General features: G+C 35.4%; 5 protein-coding genes across 5 annotated transcripts; 4 read left to right on the top strand and 1 right to left on the bottom strand.

Moving 5' to 3' along the window:
- Positions 1-1,299: 1,299 nt before the first annotated feature.
- Positions 1,300-3,258, top strand: LOC142981884 (uncharacterized). Its single transcript, XM_076128023.1, has 3 exons — positions 1,300-1,542; positions 2,241-2,415; positions 2,917-3,258. Exons 1-3 carry the CDS (start codon positions 1,300-1,302, stop codon positions 3,213-3,215), a joined length of 717 nt encoding a protein of 238 aa, XP_075984138.1. The 3' UTR covers positions 3,216-3,258.
- An 833-nt stretch (positions 3,259-4,091) lies between these two features.
- LOC142981959 (uncharacterized) lies at positions 4,092-5,616 on the top strand. The gene is made up of 3 exons (XM_076128155.1): positions 4,092-4,408; positions 4,718-4,892; positions 5,334-5,616. The coding sequence occupies exons 1-3, from the start codon at positions 4,169-4,171 to the stop codon at positions 5,555-5,557; spliced, it is 639 nt and encodes a 212-aa protein (XP_075984270.1). The 5' UTR covers positions 4,092-4,168; the 3' UTR covers positions 5,558-5,616.
- Positions 5,617-6,359: 743 nt separating this feature from the next.
- On the top strand, positions 6,360-8,181 carry LOC142981933 (uncharacterized). The gene is made up of 3 exons (XM_076128098.1): positions 6,360-6,587; positions 7,037-7,205; positions 7,611-8,181. Exons 1-3 carry the CDS (start codon positions 6,528-6,530, stop codon positions 7,919-7,921), a joined length of 540 nt encoding a protein of 179 aa, XP_075984213.1. The 5' UTR covers positions 6,360-6,527; the 3' UTR covers positions 7,922-8,181.
- Positions 8,182-8,963: 782 nt separating this feature from the next.
- On the bottom strand, positions 8,964-10,341 carry LOC142981882 (uncharacterized). The gene is made up of 3 exons (XM_076128022.1): positions 10,254-10,341; positions 9,495-9,622; positions 8,964-9,143 (listed from the first exon to the last, which is right to left on the bottom strand). The coding sequence occupies exons 1-3, from the start codon at positions 10,339-10,341 to the stop codon at positions 8,964-8,966; spliced, it is 396 nt and encodes a 131-aa protein (XP_075984137.1).
- Positions 10,342-14,814: 4,473 nt separating this feature from the next.
- On the top strand, positions 14,815-16,711 carry LOC142981881 (uncharacterized). The gene is made up of 3 exons (XM_076128021.1): positions 14,815-15,513; positions 15,687-15,846; positions 16,189-16,711. The coding sequence occupies exons 1-3, from the start codon at positions 14,815-14,817 to the stop codon at positions 16,494-16,496; spliced, it is 1,167 nt and encodes a 388-aa protein (XP_075984136.1). The 3' UTR covers positions 16,497-16,711.
- The last annotated feature ends 1,484 nt before the right edge of the window (positions 16,712-18,195 follow it).

Genomic DNA, 18,195 nt, shown 5'->3' with positions numbered 1-18,195 from the left:
GAGGCTGCTAACAAAGCTGGACGGTTTCTTGGAGTCCCTAACGTTTTGAAAGGCGATTGTAAGTCTGTTGTACAAAATACTTATAAGCCTGAATTGTTCTACCTTGGTTCTATTTGGGTTTAATTAGGAAATTCGTTCTTATAGTTCTAAACTAGCTTAATTTGGTTATCAATCTGATTTCGTTAGGAACAATTTGTACGATTGTTCTCGAGAACCTAATCAATTACAGCCATCGTAAGCCTAAAACTAAAATTACCTATGTTAGCAATTATGTTATTAATTAATTGTATTAGCACTTTTTGTTTATTTATTTATTTCTAAACTTCATATACATAGATGTTTACAGGCGGACTTAATGCCAAAGGCATTTTTTACCAGTCTACCTTGGGGTGATGCAGAGATTGAAAGAAGTAGGTGTTTAAAAAAATGAGGGAAGGAAATTACGTTAGGAAAAAGATTTATGAATAAATAAAAATGTCCCTGTCTGTTCTCTGTTCCAGACGATAATCCTAAGAAAGGGCACGTGCCTTTATTCAAGATGGCCATAAAAGTACTGGGCGATGGTCGGTACCTCGTTATATCTGACTGCTTGCACGGTGTGACGTCATTCTTGGTCCGACGAGACCAGAGGCACACGAGGGGACAGATCACCGCGGCTGTAGAGGCATTGAACCTCGGGAGCGATGGATTCCCTGCCTGCAAGTTCCATCGAAGAAAAACACAACGACGTCGCCAGCCAAAATAAAAACATTTTGTTCTGTTGTTAGATGATATCGGGAAAGGCATTCTATTTCATGATAATGAAGATGTAGACATTAATTTATCGTAAGAATAGTGACACGCTTTTGATGTAAAAGCCTATGATTGCTATGAATCTCCAACAATCGCTACAGTACGCCATATTGAACTTTGTCGTATCGGCTCAGTTTTGCTGAAAAAGCGAACTTGATGGACAGACAGACTTTCGCGTTTATAATATTAGTATTGATTCAGGATATCCGTAACTAACTTTATGCATAGAATATGTTTGTATTGTGATATCGATCTAAGTACTATGTGAATGAAAATAAAGATTTATTTACTGTTACATGTTTGTTTACTGTTCATAGGTTTTTATGTTATTCAAATAAAGTAATTGTAGTATAAAACTATCGCAATAAACCCGTTTGTTTAATGTTAAATCAAGGGTGCTTGTATAATACAAATATTTAATATTTACTTTGCACATTTCGTAACATTTAGTATCATAACAATCATCTTGTCCGATGTCGTTTTATTTTCCCACACTTTAGTATCGAAATGGCGATGTTAGCCTCAGTACGTGTGCTTACTTTAACATTATTTGTTGTACTTGGATTTGATGAAGCTCCAGACCCGTTAGCTTTGAGGGAATATGAAAAAATCTGTAACAAAGTGCCATTGGATCCTTATTTTAAGACTGAAGCAGTGCTCGGAACTAAATGGAGAGTGTATTACACATGGAACCTTGACGTGAAGGAGACTGGGTGCATAGATATTAAGTTCAAGCGAACTAATGCGTTGGTTAGAATTCTTCATTACTATATATTCTCGTCGTAATGGAGTCTACACACCAAAGTCTTTAACAGTCAGCGACATAGTGCTAGCGATTTTGTTTCGTGAATGTTTTGAAATAAACAGTTTCCGACATCAAGTTATCAACTGACATGTGTCGGTTTTCGGGTGAAGAACTCTGGTGTGTAGACTCCATTGGATCACAGTTAATAAGAAAGATTTACAAGCAGTGGAAACGTTACAAGTGTTAGATTCACATTAATTAATGAAAAAAGGGTTCGTTTTAAAGCAATGCGACGTTCGTTTTGAGCTGTTAATCATCTATCTTTGAAAGACAACAATACGAACGTTTATTTGTTTATTTGGTTTCCATACTAAGTGCACTATGGTCCATATTATTAGACTACTAACTTCCTATTTTAGTATGTCAAATGTATTCTTAAAATCGTGGTTGATAGCAGCCTTTTAGTACAGACCTTCAATGAAAGCGTCATAAACTGATATTTAACCTAAAAAGTTTGATTAACCTTAAGCGAAGACTGACACTGTTTCTACTGATGCGGAGTGAAAAGTTCAAGCACTGTGACTGGTTAATTCACTGTCCACTCTTCTCCGCTTTAGAAGAAACGCATCCTGATTAGTACCTACATGTAATTTCTAAATAATTTCGAACACGCAATGCCACTAATATGTTATTTTATTTACAGATGATAAAAAACGTCAAAGAACGAATGCAAAAGTTCTTGCAAGTGGAACCTGATTGGTCGAATGCTCCTCTAATGTTGATCATGAGTAAACATCGCCATATACTGTTGGTATCCGATCCAGAGAGAGGTCCAAGTCGGTTCATCCAAGTGCCTTTCTTTTCACCAGACGACAACTGTAAGTTTACTACTTTTGTTCAAGCGAGAATATATTTCTGTCCCATTCTTTTCAAACTTCATTTGCCTTGCTGTTTCGCTTTTACACTACAAATGTCATTTTGTTACTACAGTGACATTAGGTAAAGCTATAAGTATCGTACTGTAGCGCAATTCCGTATAGTTCCGAGTTTGTCATTTGATATTTACTGCCAAAATAGTTCTGACGGAGCCCGGTAGAGGCGCTAAACAGATTTCCTTTTAAAAAATTTTGATAGCTAGCCAGTAGTCGGCAGTCGATAGTAGGAGAGAATCGAGCTACTGATCTATGATAGAGGCAGGAAATATGAGAGTAAAGTTTACGTTGTTTTTTTCTTTAACTAGCTCTAGCTAATGTCATATGCTTTTCTAAATGTCAGATGACACCTGTGAATAGAGAAAGTTTTAAAACCACTTTGCTGCACTAGCACTCCTTCTTTTCTAAAAGCAATATGTGTTAATGCAAAATGTAAATTAATTTCAGATTTTATGTCAGATTTAGGTCCGCAGTCAAGAGTGATTCCTCTGGTGAAGATAACTGTCAAGTTGTTCTACTTCGGCTCGTACATGGTGATGTCAGACTGCTCCAATGGTATCACGTACCTTTTAGCTCGCCGCGACAAGGATCTCATGCCCAGTGTAGTGAAGTCCATTGTCGACTTCTACGACGATTTCGGCCCAAGTTACCTAGCTTGTGACATAAAGAAACATAAAATACAAAAGAAATTGCGAAAAACAAACGTGACAAGGACTGTCAAAAACAAAATAAAGAAGTTACATTAGTTACAAAGTGTGGAGTGATGGTGTATTTTTTATTTCATTTAGTATTAAGGTCTATTTATTTTTATGTTGAAATGCAGTTTGTTAAAAATATATACATTAAATAATATGAAATTTTTATATTGTTTTCTTGTGTTATGTTGTACCTATTATTTCCCGTATTTTGAAAAGATCAGATTCATTATATACTACACTCGTCCATGCCACAAAATCTTTGATAATGATATCTAATTGAATGAGTAGCAACTGAAATTAAAGTGCAAACCTTTCGTCGAAGAAGTTTTTAGTTACATACAGTCATACATACATAAAATTACAACCTTTTTCCATAGGGGTAGGTAGAGACCAAAGAACGTTTGTAGCTACGATTGCTATAAACGCTTCGTAAATCTTGTCATACAGGATCGCCGGTACTAACGTACGGTGCGGAACTACGCGAATAAACTACAAATATAAGTTTTAGGCTATATTAAATTGTAAGAAATATAATATGATACATAAAATATCACAAAGATAGAATGACTACAGGTTAGAACTATGATAACCAATATACTACTCTGCTCTACTTAATTGGTGTTATTGTGAGATTTTGACGACTTTCATTAAAAAGATTTCATGTAACAATGTTATTTCCTCCGATATTTATTACATCTATATCGCTATTCTATCTATCACAAAGAATTACAGACCGATCAGAAGGTGCAGCATTGAAAACAAACTAACAATATAACCACATCATATATTTTGATGATGCATTTTCATTCCAATCAAACAATACCGCTTACAGCATTGTTTGTTTTTCTAATATTTGTTTATGAAGTACCTACAGCTATATATAATTAGAATCAAAACATGAAAGTTAACATTTCCCTTCGAGATTGCAGTTAGCTTGCATGTAGTTTTAGTGCTATATCTTATTTATTTAAGAATATTTAATATATAGTTTTAGTGCCAATATGTTTTTTACACACACCGTTCTAGTTTTTATTTTGTCTTGTGTTTTGGGTGATGCGTATATAGAGAAATTAAGTCCGAGATTACAGAAAAAGTATGAAGAATTATGTAATACGTTGCCAGCGGATCCTTATTTTAGAGAATCGGCTATCGTGGATTCGACGTGGAGAGCTTATTTCGTGTGGAACGAGGATATGTATGACAAGTGTATTGATATTGTGTTCAAACTACCTAACCCTTTGGTAAGAATATTTTAAATCGATTGTTATTTGAACTTTTTTTTAAATGTTGTCCGAATAATGGCTGACTTTAACAAGCGTAAAAGCAATCTCTGAAAATTTTTTTTGTGACATGTTTCAACCTCTAAAATATTTTGCTGATTGTACCATTGGTAATTCTAATAGCAAGTCCAAATTTTACATAGAATCGTTGACTTTATTGCTACATTTTATAGATCTTTTTAAAGTTCATGTGAATTAGCAGCATTTCCCCTAAAACTTTTGTTGTACAGAGAACTAACTGAGTATTTTCTTATTTTCATGATCATCCAGTTAATAAAAACCATACAAACTCGTATGAGAAAATACATGAAGAAGGAGCCGGCGTGGTATAACGCGACGCTCTACATGACGATCAACAGTTACAGAGGAATACTGCTCATACCAGACTCTGATAAAAGACTTGGTCGGTTCATTCAAGTACCTAACTTGGTGCGAGGGAGCTACGGTATGTTTTACACAACTTTTTGGATTTTAGAAATTTTACTGTTTAACATAACATAATGTGGTGATTCTTGAGTAGAGAAAAAAAATGAATTTGTTAAACTTGTAAATACACTTATGTGATATTTTGAGGCCTATAGTTTTCAAAAGTTACTCAGCAATATCCGACAGTAAAAGTTATTAGCTATCGTGCTAGAACTCCATATGTTGATCGACATTTTGTAACAATTAGTTGCAAAAGTGTGGTCATTTTTGTCCACAAAAAGTAACAGCGATGTATAGGAATATACATTATTAAATAACTTTAATAAATACGAAGCTTTCAACATAAATCAAACATTAAATCTAAATAGAGTCCAAACAAGGAGTTCTTACTTATCTGCTCTCCCTTCAGATACCTAAATAATATTTTAAAAAGTGAATATTTAGACTAATCTATTTTCAGATATAGCTCCCGAAAAGAAATCGATGCAGTTATACAAGGCAACGTTCAAATTACTCTACCTCGGTTGGTACATGCTGTTCTGTGACTGTTCGAAAGGGGTCACTTTTATATTAGCAAGACGGGACAGGAAGGTTTCACCGAAAGTCTTGGAGGCTATTGCTGACTCTTATGATTATGGTAAAGGACCATACCCTACCTGCCTAGATCCTGACTGGAATGACTGATGGAATTGAATCAAGTGGATGATAAGATCTGCGTCTACATATTAGAGTAGTGTAAAAAACGTGAGAGACATTTTGTGTGGAATATGTGCCATGTGCATTATGCAAGACTTTAGTTTTGTTTAATATAAAATTATACCTTATAAATGTGGTTTTATTTAAAATGTATAGATTATAGCAATTCATAATGTTTTATTATAACAATAAAAAAAAAATCATAATATTAATTGTCTACTGTATTCAAAATCATTCCTTTTTTTACTACATCCCCAGCTAGTTGCAAAAAAATGAATACATTTCTGGATACCTATCCCGATTTAATTAACACATATAAAGATATCACAAATATACTTTTTTAAATGTTAGAATTCAATCTATGAGGTCTATTATTTTAAACTGCAGTTTTGATTCTATTTAGCAAACGATAATCATGCTTTATAACATTAGGTAGCTTTATTTACACCTTAGTTTTGGGCTTAAAGATCAACAGTTAAAATATATACTCTGAGAAGGTCATCTCAACAATCGGTATGATATAATATTATTTCCGATTTCTGAGAACATCCTGTGGTAGTCGTAACAAGACTAGTTAAAACAAGCTAGAAATATCACGATCACGTAATCCCTATAATATAAATAATAATGTTGAACATTCTTTACATGTTTTGGGAACATGTTATACTTGTTTAAGAGATATTTACAACTGTTGATATTAGGAAGCCTGGGAAGAAAAACATCACCTTTGTATAACTAGTTTTTAAGTTCATATGCTCTTCACACGCTATGTTTTCTCAACATGGTTCTTTTGGCTTGCACTCGCGTCTTACTGCTAACAATAGTCGTTAGAGCAATAAGACTCGCTTTTAATCCAGTGAAAAATAAAGATGCAAGATGTAATAAGTTGATAGTGAAACCAAATTTTGATGCACAAATATTAATTGATAATCGATGGACTATTTTCTACGCTTGGAATATGAATAAGAAGATTGATGATATGTGTATGGATTTGACTTTTAAGAATGCTACTTCTATGGTAAGTGTCTTAACTTAAATATGTTGATCAGTAATTAGGGAATATTGTACATACATACGATAATTCTACCTGACGCCACCTTAATCATCTGCAATAGACGTATTCAGGCCAATGATGATGATGATTGTATTCGATATAAAAGTATATAGCATAGTAGCTAAAATTTTTGAGATTGTTGTTTATTGACATGGAGTAAACCATGCTCTTATTCAACTGAAAAGGGAATGCAGGCAATTAAACCAACGTCTTCTACATAATTTAATGATACGCTTCTTCGCACTTTCTTTTTGAGTAGATTATGATCTAAATCACATAACACAAAACGTTTCCAATGTAAAATTATTTGTCCAGCACACGCACGATTCAGGATTCATGATTCACGTTAGATCAATAGCTAAAGTCGGCGTGCGAACGAGAGGTCTAAGGTGCAATTCTGTATCCATTTTCAGATGGTGAATCGCATCTGGAACGATATGTACGAGTACTTGGACAGTCAGCCGCAGTGGGAGAACGCCACGCTGCTGATGTTCATGACTCCTCGACATGAGATGCTCTTGTTCCCTGATGAGACCGCGCCCGGCAAGTTTATAGGAGTCGCCAATGTGGTGCGATCTGAGAGTGAGTACTTGAAAATATTCTTGTTTATTACATACTTACAACATAAATCAAAATGTATATCTGATTGTATGATTGGCTTAACTGCTGTACAGAGTTGACCTAAAATTAGGAGAGAGATAGTTAAAGACCCAATGCGCAATGCTGAAAAAGGCTGAAGGGGTTTCGCTCGCGCTTTTCAGTCGATTGGTGTTTTATTTTGGAAATATAAGTAGCCTTTGTTTAATCCTGTGTCTTGCTATCTACTTGAAACCTAAACCTAAACTAAACACCATAATTGGTTCAACGGCTTAGTTGGAAACGCGTAAATTAAAAAGACGTCTATAGTGAGACCAGTCTTATATATTCTAATTCTCTCATTAAAATGATATTCTGTAATTTTTTTTTATATTTTTCGCCTCCATTTAGGGAGACCACCAAACAAAAAGAACTCCGTTCCACTCTTCAAGATTTACATGAAGCTGCTTCGAGACGGTCGGTACCTGGTGTTAGCTGACTGCAACATAGGAGTCAGCATGCTTTCCCTCCCAGACGATAAACCTTACCACGATTCAAGAGAAATTGTACAGGTAGCCACTTCTCTGGGCCTTGGGGATGGAAACCTCATCTGTGCAGATGGACTTGAACCTACTGAACCACCAGCTCGTGAGGAAAAAGAAGTGGAAGTAAAAACATTCAGTCACTTTTTAAACCCCGACGCAAATAAAGGGGTGTTATAAGTTTCACGTGACTGTCTGTGTGTGTGTCTGTCTGTGGCATCATAACTCCCGAATGGACGCAGTGATTTCAATTTAGTTTTTGTTGTATCAAAGGTGACTTACGTGCGAGTGTTTTTAGACATGTTTGATGAAAATCGGTTGAGCCGTTTAGGAGTTGTAAGTGGTGAAATTGAGAGATTAAAATAAATTTGCTCGGATGGGGTCACAAATAGCTTCGTATGATGAGAAAGTTGGTGGTGGGGTGTAATGGCTTAACCTAACCTAACCAACCTATAAAAAGTATGATTTTTTTTTATTTTTAATTTATAGTTACTATAAATAAATATTTTTTTTTGTGTGTTGTGTTTAATTTCTTGATACGTTTCAATAGATAAATAAAATTAACCCAGTGCTGGGCAAGGATCCTGCCGTGATAGGGAGGGGTTAAACTTTGAGCCCACCATGCTGGCCAGGTGCGCCTCTGGGACTTTTGACATGTTTGATCTGGTTAAATCATGATGCATAATATTGGGTTTATTATACCTGATGGTGTGAGCAGGGGTATAGGAAATAATATACCTTCGTGTTCCTTTCAAATTCTGACAGAACCATTCCATAGTTGAACTCTTAAACTGATATAAACAAAACTGTTATAGCAAGTAATGTTGATTTATTTTCTCTACAATTAACACAGTTATTGCACTTTTATTATAAATATTAAAAAAAGAACTTTTGTCAGACTTGAAGTCTGATCTAGATAGAGCTATCCAAAAGCTCACAGTTTGTATTCTGAGTAAAACAGTATTATTTTTCAAAAAATACTCGTGATAGTTTTTCTACGAGATTAGTTATATAATAAATATCACTTGACATTATTATTAAATTATGTCCACTCACATTCGAGTCTATTTTTCTGTTTGCAGTAAAATCAAAATAGACTTAACTAATTTCAATGCGGTTACTATCAATAGATAGAGCGATTCCCGAGGAAGGTTTTAGAGTATATATTTTTTTTCGTTTTGTGGTAAATTTACTAATTAGAACGAAGAGGCCGGTACCAAATTTATATAAAGCTTGAGTCGATATGTTCGTTATAGTTCCGAATGACTTCCAAATGCATGTTTTCCTCGTCATCATCATGAAACTCCTCTCGGTCGGGCATTGATGGATGTGTTGGTGGCATGTTCAGGTAACAAAACTGGAAGGAACCTACGAAACCTATTTTCTTTGCTTCGGCGTCACACTGAAATATAAATTAAATTTGAATGTATCGTCTTCTGTTCATTATCGAATTCTTTACCTTTTTCGTTTAAGTGTTTTTAGGTAACTAATAAAACTTTTCGTGTTAAAAAGTTTATAGCAAATTATTTGGTACCAATACAGGCAGTTAATTATAAGAACTAATTAAGTAAAATATTTTGGTACAGCCATTAAAAGATTGAGAATCAAATTCCATTACTGATTTAAAAAAAGTCTAGCAATGCATGGTAAAGTAAGAAGTCATCATTATTTTCGTTAGATGAAATAGGTAATGCAGGCAAAGCTATACTAAAAACGAGTATAATATCTTTTGTAAGGATAATAGAGATAATACCGTTTCATTAGTAGGCATGCGATCAGCAGGCGCGAGCCCGTAGGCCAGGTGATACTTGCAGTTCATGATGCCCAGGTACCCCGGGTCCACCACTTTCAAACCGAATGTTACCTCCGGCAAATGTGCATCTATTAAATAAAAACCAAGGAAATTAAAGATTTGTATTTTGAAAATCACACCTCTTATTTTTCTACAGGGATGAATTTGTTGAATTAATCACTTTTTTAGGTGCAACGATTCAAGTCCTCAGTGTACAGTGTCTGGAATTTACCAACTAACTCAAAGTATTATAGTCTCCAGCAACTAAAGAAGGTTCATAGATACACCAAACTCGACAGTACAGTTCGGAGTGGCTTGAACAACCGTTTTTTTAATGAAAATATCGGTGACTAGTACTTATTGTCAGTCGTTGTCATTCGCACACAAACATCAGAAGCGCGATTCTCTACAATTGGAACCAGCAAGTATTAGTAGTTTGGAATGTACTGCCAAAAAAGTTTTTTCGACGTCCGCTAGAGGCGCTGATCAGATTTAAATACAAAACTTAGTTGGTGGTGATACTCGATAGTGGTGGAGAATCGGGCTGTGGAACCCCATTGTGTGTCCAGCAGACACTTAGGTCAAATGAGGTAAGTGTTTTTTTAGCTTTGTTTTTGCGCAGCCGACAGAAAAGTCGACGATTCATGTCGGCAGAGCACCGGCTTTGTCTAGGGAAATCTTCATTAGATCCAAAATGCAAAAGTCTAGGAGCATACTTACATTCGAACGCTAGGGACGGTATCACTCTAAATAAGCCATTAACTTTTGTTTTAAAGAACAAAGCGCTGAAGCTCATGGTTGTCTCCATGAACAGCACCGCATCATTCCAGTTCACTGGAGGCTTCAATTCATCTTTCAGTTCCACTCTGAAGCGATCCACAAGCTGCAAGCATAGGAACAACTATCAAAAATCTGATCATTGCTTACAACTGCAGGGCTTGCTTTCTTCCTACGCTGATGCCAGTGACGTACTTCGGCCCATGGGACGGTGTTCTATGAGACATTGCACGGGGCCACTGACGTGCGCGGCACATTGTTTTATGTTATACTTATCCAACGATGCCCCATCGATGGGCGCGCCTGATTCAGCTTAAGAGAAAAGGAAGCCTCATATTTCAAAAAGCTACACAGCAAATATCTGCTTGCTATACTATGGGATACGTATAAAATTATACAAAAAAGTCATTTTTAAATTATTTGAAAAGGAAGTGTATTTCATACCACTTTCGACGGTATACTGAACTTCAAATCATGACCCTCAATCGCATTATGGTTCCAGAAGTAGAAAGTTTTCCAATCCACGTCAATTATCTTGTTGTAATCGAAGGTCGTGCCCTGAAGGAAGTCTTCACAGGTGGTCTTGTTCTTGATGAACTCGTTCCAGGACGATGACATTGGCGGCTCCGGTGGGAGTACCACTGGCGAGTAGGTCAGGTTCCCTTCAGGTTCTTCTGGATAAGGACCTTGCGCTGCACAAATTCTGATCGAAGATAAAACTAAGAAGAAAGTTATGTGCATGTTTTTGTCCTTCAATTTGTCGTCTTCTTTCATTTACTCTTTTGTTTTGCAACTGATATCTGACTTCAACTGGACGTATATTAGTTTTGTCTGATCTTCGGCACTACACGCTACCGCGTGTGTAAATACTGAATAAAATATTTATGTGAGCTGTCATTTATACCAAGACTTTGTTGTTCTTTGAATTGCCGGAAATGTTGTTTGTAAACAAAAAATATACTTAATTTAATTGATACTAGCTTGAATTTCGCAAACAAATATTGTTGGACTGTATTCTGAGCTCTACGCATCCGGACTAAATTCCTTTACTCAAATTATAGTAAATAACAACAATTGGATGCTATAAATAGCAAGTAAAATTAATTTACAGACAGTATAAAATATACTACTCAGTTACTCAGAGAAAAAAATATCAGTATTTGTAATACGACAATTTAGAAAAACATTTTTTTCTATCTACTGAATTCACAAATAATTATTACAACGTCAATCTCCAATTTGTATTCCAGTCTAGAATTTTATTCCAACACAAAATAATTTCTAGAAAAAATGCTTTTTGAAGTTATTATAATTTACTTGTTTGTAAGAAGTAACACGGCTCACGAATCTCCTATACTAGAAGGGACAAGTCATATTAAACATAAAGACAATACAACAATAAAACACGATGGACCAATCGACGGACAATGTTTCGAAATCAAAAGAAATAAGACGGCATGCGAAGAATTTCTAGTCAATTCTACTTTTGATCCGTTTCGACTTATGGATGTTGAGTGGAAAGTGTGGTATTTCTGGAGCAATTTCTTCGAAGAAACTTTCAATGTGAAATTTACAATACCGTCTAGAGGTGTAAGTAATTTTTAAATTAATGATTCTTGTTTAATTTATTGTATTAGAACCACCGAAGTAGAACGTAGATGTTGTAAAAAATATACAATTTATATATAAAATTAACAGCCTCGCATGATCTACAACAACTAAGGTAGGAAATTATTTGGCGCTATGGAGCATAAAAATATGTAAAAAGAACTAATTTAATTTCTTAGATCGCCCCTAGAACCCCTAAAACCCAGTTCTAGTTTAATATATTGAAAGCTTTTTGGCAGTTTATATATCTTGTATATACAATATGTAGTACTTTTTTGTACGAACTTATTGTGAGTTTAAATTATTGCCAGTCCAGGGGTAGCGGGTGAATTGTCTTGTTCTGGGTTTTTTTTTAATTAATACTTGGTCATCGCTCTATAAATTATTTTTTTCTGTGGTCGTTTTCAATAATTACCTGTAATAATATCTACATTAATTTTATTATTTAAAAAAGGCTTGAATTTACAATCTCTTACTTACATCTTTCAGATGGTAGAATACTACAAAAAGGAGTTAGAACATGAAATGCATCCACCAGTGAACTGGGACGACGCGATACTGTTCATAGAGACCACCATCAACTTGAGTGGTTTAGTCATCAAGACAGACATCGATGGACAGTTCAGAGTGATTCCATCAATGGCTATAGAGTGTAAGTCTGATGAAAAAGAAAAGGAAACCGTGAATTCTTTCTTTTTCTGATTTTTCTGACTATATGATGGTAGGTAGTCATTATACTCTCTCTCCACTACGTTTACTCTTTCACGTTGTCTTACAGAAAGCCACATACCATGAAACCTCGCTGTAACACTTCCGTCCACGTGGTCTTGAAGTTCGTTTTCCTTTATTTTTTTAACTTTTTAATTAAATGAAATTTCTAAAATGTTTTGTCCCCTTGAATAATGGCACAGATAGTTTTACCCGCTATTACTAGAAATATTCCGAAACATGTTTTGCATGATCTTGGAATCGAAATCGAGAATTCATGACCTGCGGCTTTTTTTGTAGTTTATGCTCACTCACAGAGCTCTGTAGATGATTCCATTGTTGTAATACTATTTGTCTTTTTCTACAGACGTGGCCGTGTCCGACGTAACGCTAGCGATGAAGGTAGTAGACGCAGGGTACTTGGCCATATATAACTGCGTACAAAGCAGATGTTATGCTCTTGCGCCTATCAATAAGATGCCATACTATGGAACGGTAAGGAACTTATCTGTTAATCAAACTAATTCGTCTCTTTTCATTATTTGTACCTACACTATACAGAACTTAGCATTGTTCTTGTGGAGATTTGCAAAAACTAAATATGCTACTTGATAATGTCCCTCTCTTAGATCATCCACACTTTGAAGAATTACATTAAATTTGAAGTTTATTTCAACCTTTTGAAACATACATACCTACATTCACGCCTTTTTCCCAAGAGGATTTGCCGAAACCAAAACACGGCCACTTGAACAAACTCCTTTAAAAACTGACAACAATAATATATTTCAGTACGACGATGAATCCAAGAAAGTCGGTTGCAGTGGAGGCTACGCCCGCTCTCATATCGCTGTTACTCCATCACATATGTCCCGAACACATGAGCAGGACTTCGAGGAGACGCCAGAGGAATTCTATAGGAGTTTTGTTGACGCTGATGCAGATGAATATTTTAAATAATAAATCTAAATAATTTTTAGGCACATACTTCAATATCTATTGCTTTTGTAGCATTATTCATAGTCCATATAAAATAGTCTAATTTGTACCTGTTAGCTTTAAACAAAATAAAATAATTTAAGAATATAATGTCTTCATTACTTTTTAAATAAGTAATAATAGCCCAGTGTTATGAAATAGATGTGCATGCAAGTTGTCAATGGTTCCAACTTATAGCTACACACTAATATATTCGAAGATACTAGTCTGTATTAGAAAATGGCACTTACTTAACGGCATAGGATGACATCATGACAAAACGTTGTTGATTGAGACTTTTTACAGCAGTTGCTCTGACCAACGTGAGGTTCTTAAGACGCAGTCCCATAATCACGGGAATAGACCCGTGGCAACTCGAGCTAGCAATGGGTCTAAACATTACTTCAACATTCAGTGCTGTTCAACGTCTGAATTAAATAAATAATACAACATTTTAGCCCATTTTCTCTTACAGCTGTTCTCAACACATCACCCTAAACCTGTCTTATGCGATTTGAAAATTATGCGTATGCCCTGATAAACTCATCATAAGCCTGAATTCTTGTCGTAGAATATTTAGATGAAACACAAGACTTATATTCTGGAAAATTAGTCTAGAAATTACGGTATTACGTGTATGAGTCGCAACGGTTTAATAACATGTAACGCAATCCATCAATGGTATAATGATAAAACATCCACTACTACGTGTGTTTGTTGACACGCGGAAGTAAACTGAACTTGGATCAAATTCATTGTAAACGAAGATGTCACCAACATTTTTAGGTGTTTTTCAGTTTTTAATTCCACATTCTAAAAGTTGGCTTATTTTTTCGACATTTTTACATATTTATGTATTAATAATATTAATATAAGACTAATTTACTTAAATATTCTACAAATAATCTTACAATAATTGTCGAGATATAAAGTTAAACGTGACCTTCTAGATGCCTAAGACACGATTGCGACGGCAACTTCTTTATGGTCAACCATTTAATACCCGAACTCCCTTGGTATTGGTACCTTGACATTACAATCAGAGCTATCGTAACTTAGAAATAATCAAAGCAAAAAAAAAAATCGTCAATTTTACTACCGTATGAAAATGACAACATGCGTTAACAACCTTTTAAAAACTGAACACAGTTGAGGACTCCTGAACAAATCCCCGTATAAAGACACGTATTAGGTAAAGATCAACAGTAAAATGCGTGGCTTACAATGTGTGCTACTAATCGTGTTGACAGAAGCAAAGAAAGTTAAAGAACAACCCAAACCTTACTCAGATGCTGTGAATGCAGTCTTAATGAAAAAGTTTGACCCGACGGCCACGCTCACTAAGATGCCAGTACCGTTCGGACACATATTCAAAGAGGGGTTTGGAGACATCGATTCAGAATTAAAAGCACCATTAGATCTGGTAGAACTGTCAATGAGGTATCCGAAATCACCAGAAGAAGAAAGAGAACTCCTTAAGAAAACCCGCCCCGATTTGATTGAATTTCGGAAAACACCGTCCACAATCTATTTAAGTCCGAGAGATAAGTTTATGGCAGAGCTGGGGATTAGTGCTAATAACCCAATAAATGAGACCAAGTTTAGATGGTATGATTTATCAGAACTACAAGCAAGGAATTTGGAGGCGCCAGCCCAGCCGAGACTACGAACGGAATTTGGAAGGCCTAAGGATCTACCACCTCCACCAGCTCACATGCTTAATGTAGGCAATCTGACTTTTCCACAGGAACAAGCGGATTTAACGAATGTCACCACGTGTGATGAATTTGGTGGAGCGACCTTTTATCCTAAAGATATCGTTAATCTAGACTGGGTACCGTTTTACGCATGGGCCTATGAAAATTATAGTTATCTTCCTGTGCACAAGTTTCATTTTGCAACTAAGAAGGTAAGTGGAATGTATACATTTCTTGAATTAATGCACCCAATTATAAGACAGGGTGTATTTTCCCCTGAAATTACGGTAAACCAAATTTATATAGGTACATTTTGACCCCTTTCTTTCGGGTTATTGCGTTTTATCAAACGTATTTTGGTCTCTCATTATTCACCAACTTTTAGCTAGTGAATAAGTATCGCTTGCACTACTGGAAGAGACATAAGTCCATCAACTGGGATCAGCCCAAGATGGTGATGAGAGGGATCACGGAGACTATGCTGGTGGCTGTCAATAGGAAAGGACTGTTTCATGGAATGTCACTGCCAGAAGGAGTCCCTGCTGGTAAAAACATTGGATCTTCTTTCTTTTTTACTTTTCCTAGTCAGGTGGTAAAATCATCAAATAATTTTATTTCACTAATTCATAGCTAGAACATCACAGAAATCATGAATAAGGTCAGAGTCATGTAATTCTTACGAAAACGTCAGGTCTGATACACATTTTCAGGTTAATAGTTTACACAAATATTGCTGGAATGCGGAACTCACTTACATGCATTACATAGGTAGTGCTCATACCCAACTCATATTTATTAAATGCGAGTGGAATCATGTATTCTTTGATGTCATATAATAACTTGAAAATTACTAAAACATATCATGTATTACATAAACTTAAATTTAGTTCCAGATGAAAACATGCCGTTAGCGTACTTCACATTAAGATTTAAGATCAAAGAGCCGTACCTAGCGTTCATGTACTGCAACCAACTCTTCGCTACGATCATGGCAGTGGCTGGCAATGGCCCGACTACGAACGAACAGAAGCGGGCTGAAGCGAAGATCCTTGGGTACAGAGGCTATGGGGGCCCAGTCTCGAGGGACTTCTACGCAGAACAGGTGAAAGCTGGAGCTGAGAAACTAAGGTCTAGGCAGAAAGAAGAAACTAAGTTGAATAAAGAGGATATGCCTATGGAATCGAAAGACGAGTAATTGTTGGAAATATCGAGATTTTGTGGAACTATGTTGAAGTATTCGGTAGCGACTGTTATTTTGTTTTTTTTTTTCATTGAATACTCAGAGAATTATGTATGACTATTTCATTTCATAATATATCTATTAATTTTAAATCTATAGCTTAACACCAGGGCTTAGGTTTTTTGACTATGTGCATTTATTTCAGTAGCTCTTACTTTTTTGGGAATAAAGAAACTCAAACGACAAGATTTATTTTATACTTACTCAATATTATTTGTCACCGCTAAAACACCAAAAATATAATGTTAATGATAAAATAACTTTTTTTCGTATGAAATAAACGCAACAAGCAATATTTGTTTATTATTCTTTCTGTTTTCATCTCAAAAATGTTCAACAACCACAGAATTTGATACCACAAACAGTTTATGAAACAGCATCCTCTTCTCTCTGGTATAAAGACGACCCTGCGGTATACATTCACTCAGTGCATCTTGAAGCGAAATTAAACAGTCAGTATGGACAGACGAACATTACTAATTCTTATCACAGCAATTTTAATATTAAGTACGATTGCCGTAAATGGTGGTAAAAAGAAGAAAAGCAAGCGTAAATTAAGGATGGGGCCGAGAGGAATAGATAACAAGGAATCAACATCATGCGACGAGTTCTCAAAGAACGGAAGATTTAATCCATATTCAGTGTTAAATCAGAGATGGTTCATGTTCTACTATTGGTCAGCTCACTTGCCGATTCAGATTTTTACGTTCACTTATCCGTCGGCAAATGTAAGTCTATAGTTTTTTAAGACAACGGTGGTCTAGTAGTCTAAATTTCGAGTTATGCGTTCCGCGTTCACTGAAAACTCCGATCGCGGCGGTCAGTGTAAACGCACTTTCAACTATGAATTTTGACAGTGGAACTCTAACACAGAACGAAAATTATCTGTCAATGTAAAGTGTTCTGTGAATAGGAAAAATTTTCTTCTAAAAAAACTACTTATTATTGAATTACCAATATTAACCTACGTTAGAAGTTTCACCTAAGTATCACAGTTCTATATTCTTTATAAAAAATGATTTACCTACATTATATGTATACCTACTCAGCGACAGACTCCCGACCGATTTGTAACCCTGCCTTACAATAATATTTTCTAGTTTGTCATAAAACCATTATGTCCAACCAGATAACAAAGTTCTTACACCACTTTTTCGACGGTAACGTGACGATACCAGTAAACTGGACAGCGCGTCAGGTCATCATGTCCAATCAGAACAACGAGAGCAGTCTCCTCGTGGAGCGCAACAATAGGGGATATTACTGGCAGTACAATATTGCTAGAGGTAACTACGAATTACTTATTTATCTCAACTTTTTGGTCAGGCCTCCATTTTGTATACATGCATGTAATTTTTTTTTGAAAAATATTTATGTATTCTTAGCCCTATCTATAGACACAATTACACTCTAAATGGAAGATAGATACACAATGTAGCTCTCCACTTGGTAATTTTCTATTTATATGGTATGTTTTGGACACGTTTCTATAAATATGAGCGAATCAGTAATAGTTTGGACTGTAAAAACATCATTATACTAGCATGTATATTTTTCAGAATTAGATGATGAAAAACCATTCAACGAACCATTTGAAGTGCAAGGAAGAAACGATTATGGAGAACTTCACACTAAAAAGTTAAAGAAAATTGAG

This window comes from Anticarsia gemmatalis, chromosome 20 (assembly GCF_050436995.1).
Source record: "Anticarsia gemmatalis isolate Benzon Research Colony breed Stoneville strain chromosome 20, ilAntGemm2 primary, whole genome shotgun sequence".
NCBI classification, from domain to species: Eukaryota; Metazoa; Arthropoda; class Insecta; order Lepidoptera; family Erebidae; genus Anticarsia; species Anticarsia gemmatalis.
The sequence above is the reverse complement of the archived record's forward strand: the minus strand, read 5'-3'. Positions and strand labels throughout refer to the sequence as shown.

What these genes read in the sequence shown, in the direction of transcription:
- LOC142981884 (XM_076128023.1), top strand. Translation starts at nt 1,300, where the DNA reads ATGGCGATGTTAGCCTCAGTACGTGTGCTTACTTTAACATTATTTGTT. An exon ending in TCAAGCGAACTAATGCGTTG is followed by an intron (nt 1,543 to 2,240) that starts GTTAGAATTCTT and finishes TTTTATTTACAG; the next exon opens with ATGATAAAAAACGTCAAAGA. An exon ending in CTTTTCACCAGACGACAACT is followed by an intron (nt 2,416 to 2,916) that starts GTAAGTTTACTA and finishes AATTAATTTCAG; the next exon opens with ATTTTATGTCAGATTTAGGT.
- LOC142981933 (XM_076128098.1), top strand. Translation starts at nt 6,528, where the DNA reads ATGAATAAGAAGATTGATGATATGTGTATGGATTTGACTTTTAAGAAT. An exon ending in TTAAGAATGCTACTTCTATG is followed by an intron (nt 6,588 to 7,036) that starts GTAAGTGTCTTA and finishes ATCCATTTTCAG; the next exon opens with ATGGTGAATCGCATCTGGAA. An exon ending in CAATGTGGTGCGATCTGAGA is followed by an intron (nt 7,206 to 7,610) that starts GTGAGTACTTGA and finishes GCCTCCATTTAG; the next exon opens with GGAGACCACCAAACAAAAAG.
- LOC142981882 (XM_076128022.1), bottom strand. Translation starts at nt 10,341, where the DNA reads ATGGAGACAACCATGAGCTTCAGCGCTTTGTTCTTTAAAACAAAAGTT. An exon ending in ACCGTCCCTAGCGTTCGAAT is followed by an intron (nt 9,623 to 10,253) that starts GTAAGTATGCTC and finishes TTTATTTAATAG; the next exon opens with ATGCACATTTGCCGGAGGTA. An exon ending in GCATGCCTACTAATGAAACG is followed by an intron (nt 9,144 to 9,494) that starts GTATTATCTCTA and finishes TTTATATTTCAG; the next exon opens with TGTGACGCCGAAGCAAAGAA.
- LOC142981959 (XM_076128155.1), top strand. Translation starts at nt 4,169, where the DNA reads ATGTTTTTTACACACACCGTTCTAGTTTTTATTTTGTCTTGTGTTTTG. An exon ending in TCAAACTACCTAACCCTTTG is followed by an intron (nt 4,409 to 4,717) that starts GTAAGAATATTT and finishes ATGATCATCCAG; the next exon opens with TTAATAAAAACCATACAAAC. An exon ending in CTTGGTGCGAGGGAGCTACG is followed by an intron (nt 4,893 to 5,333) that starts GTATGTTTTACA and finishes ATCTATTTTCAG; the next exon opens with ATATAGCTCCCGAAAAGAAA.
- LOC142981881 (XM_076128021.1), top strand. Translation starts at nt 14,815, where the DNA reads ATGCGTGGCTTACAATGTGTGCTACTAATCGTGTTGACAGAAGCAAAG. An exon ending in TTCATTTTGCAACTAAGAAG is followed by an intron (nt 15,514 to 15,686) that starts GTAAGTGGAATG and finishes ACCAACTTTTAG; the next exon opens with CTAGTGAATAAGTATCGCTT. An exon ending in GCCAGAAGGAGTCCCTGCTG is followed by an intron (nt 15,847 to 16,188) that starts GTAAAAACATTG and finishes ACTTAAATTTAG; the next exon opens with TTCCAGATGAAAACATGCCG.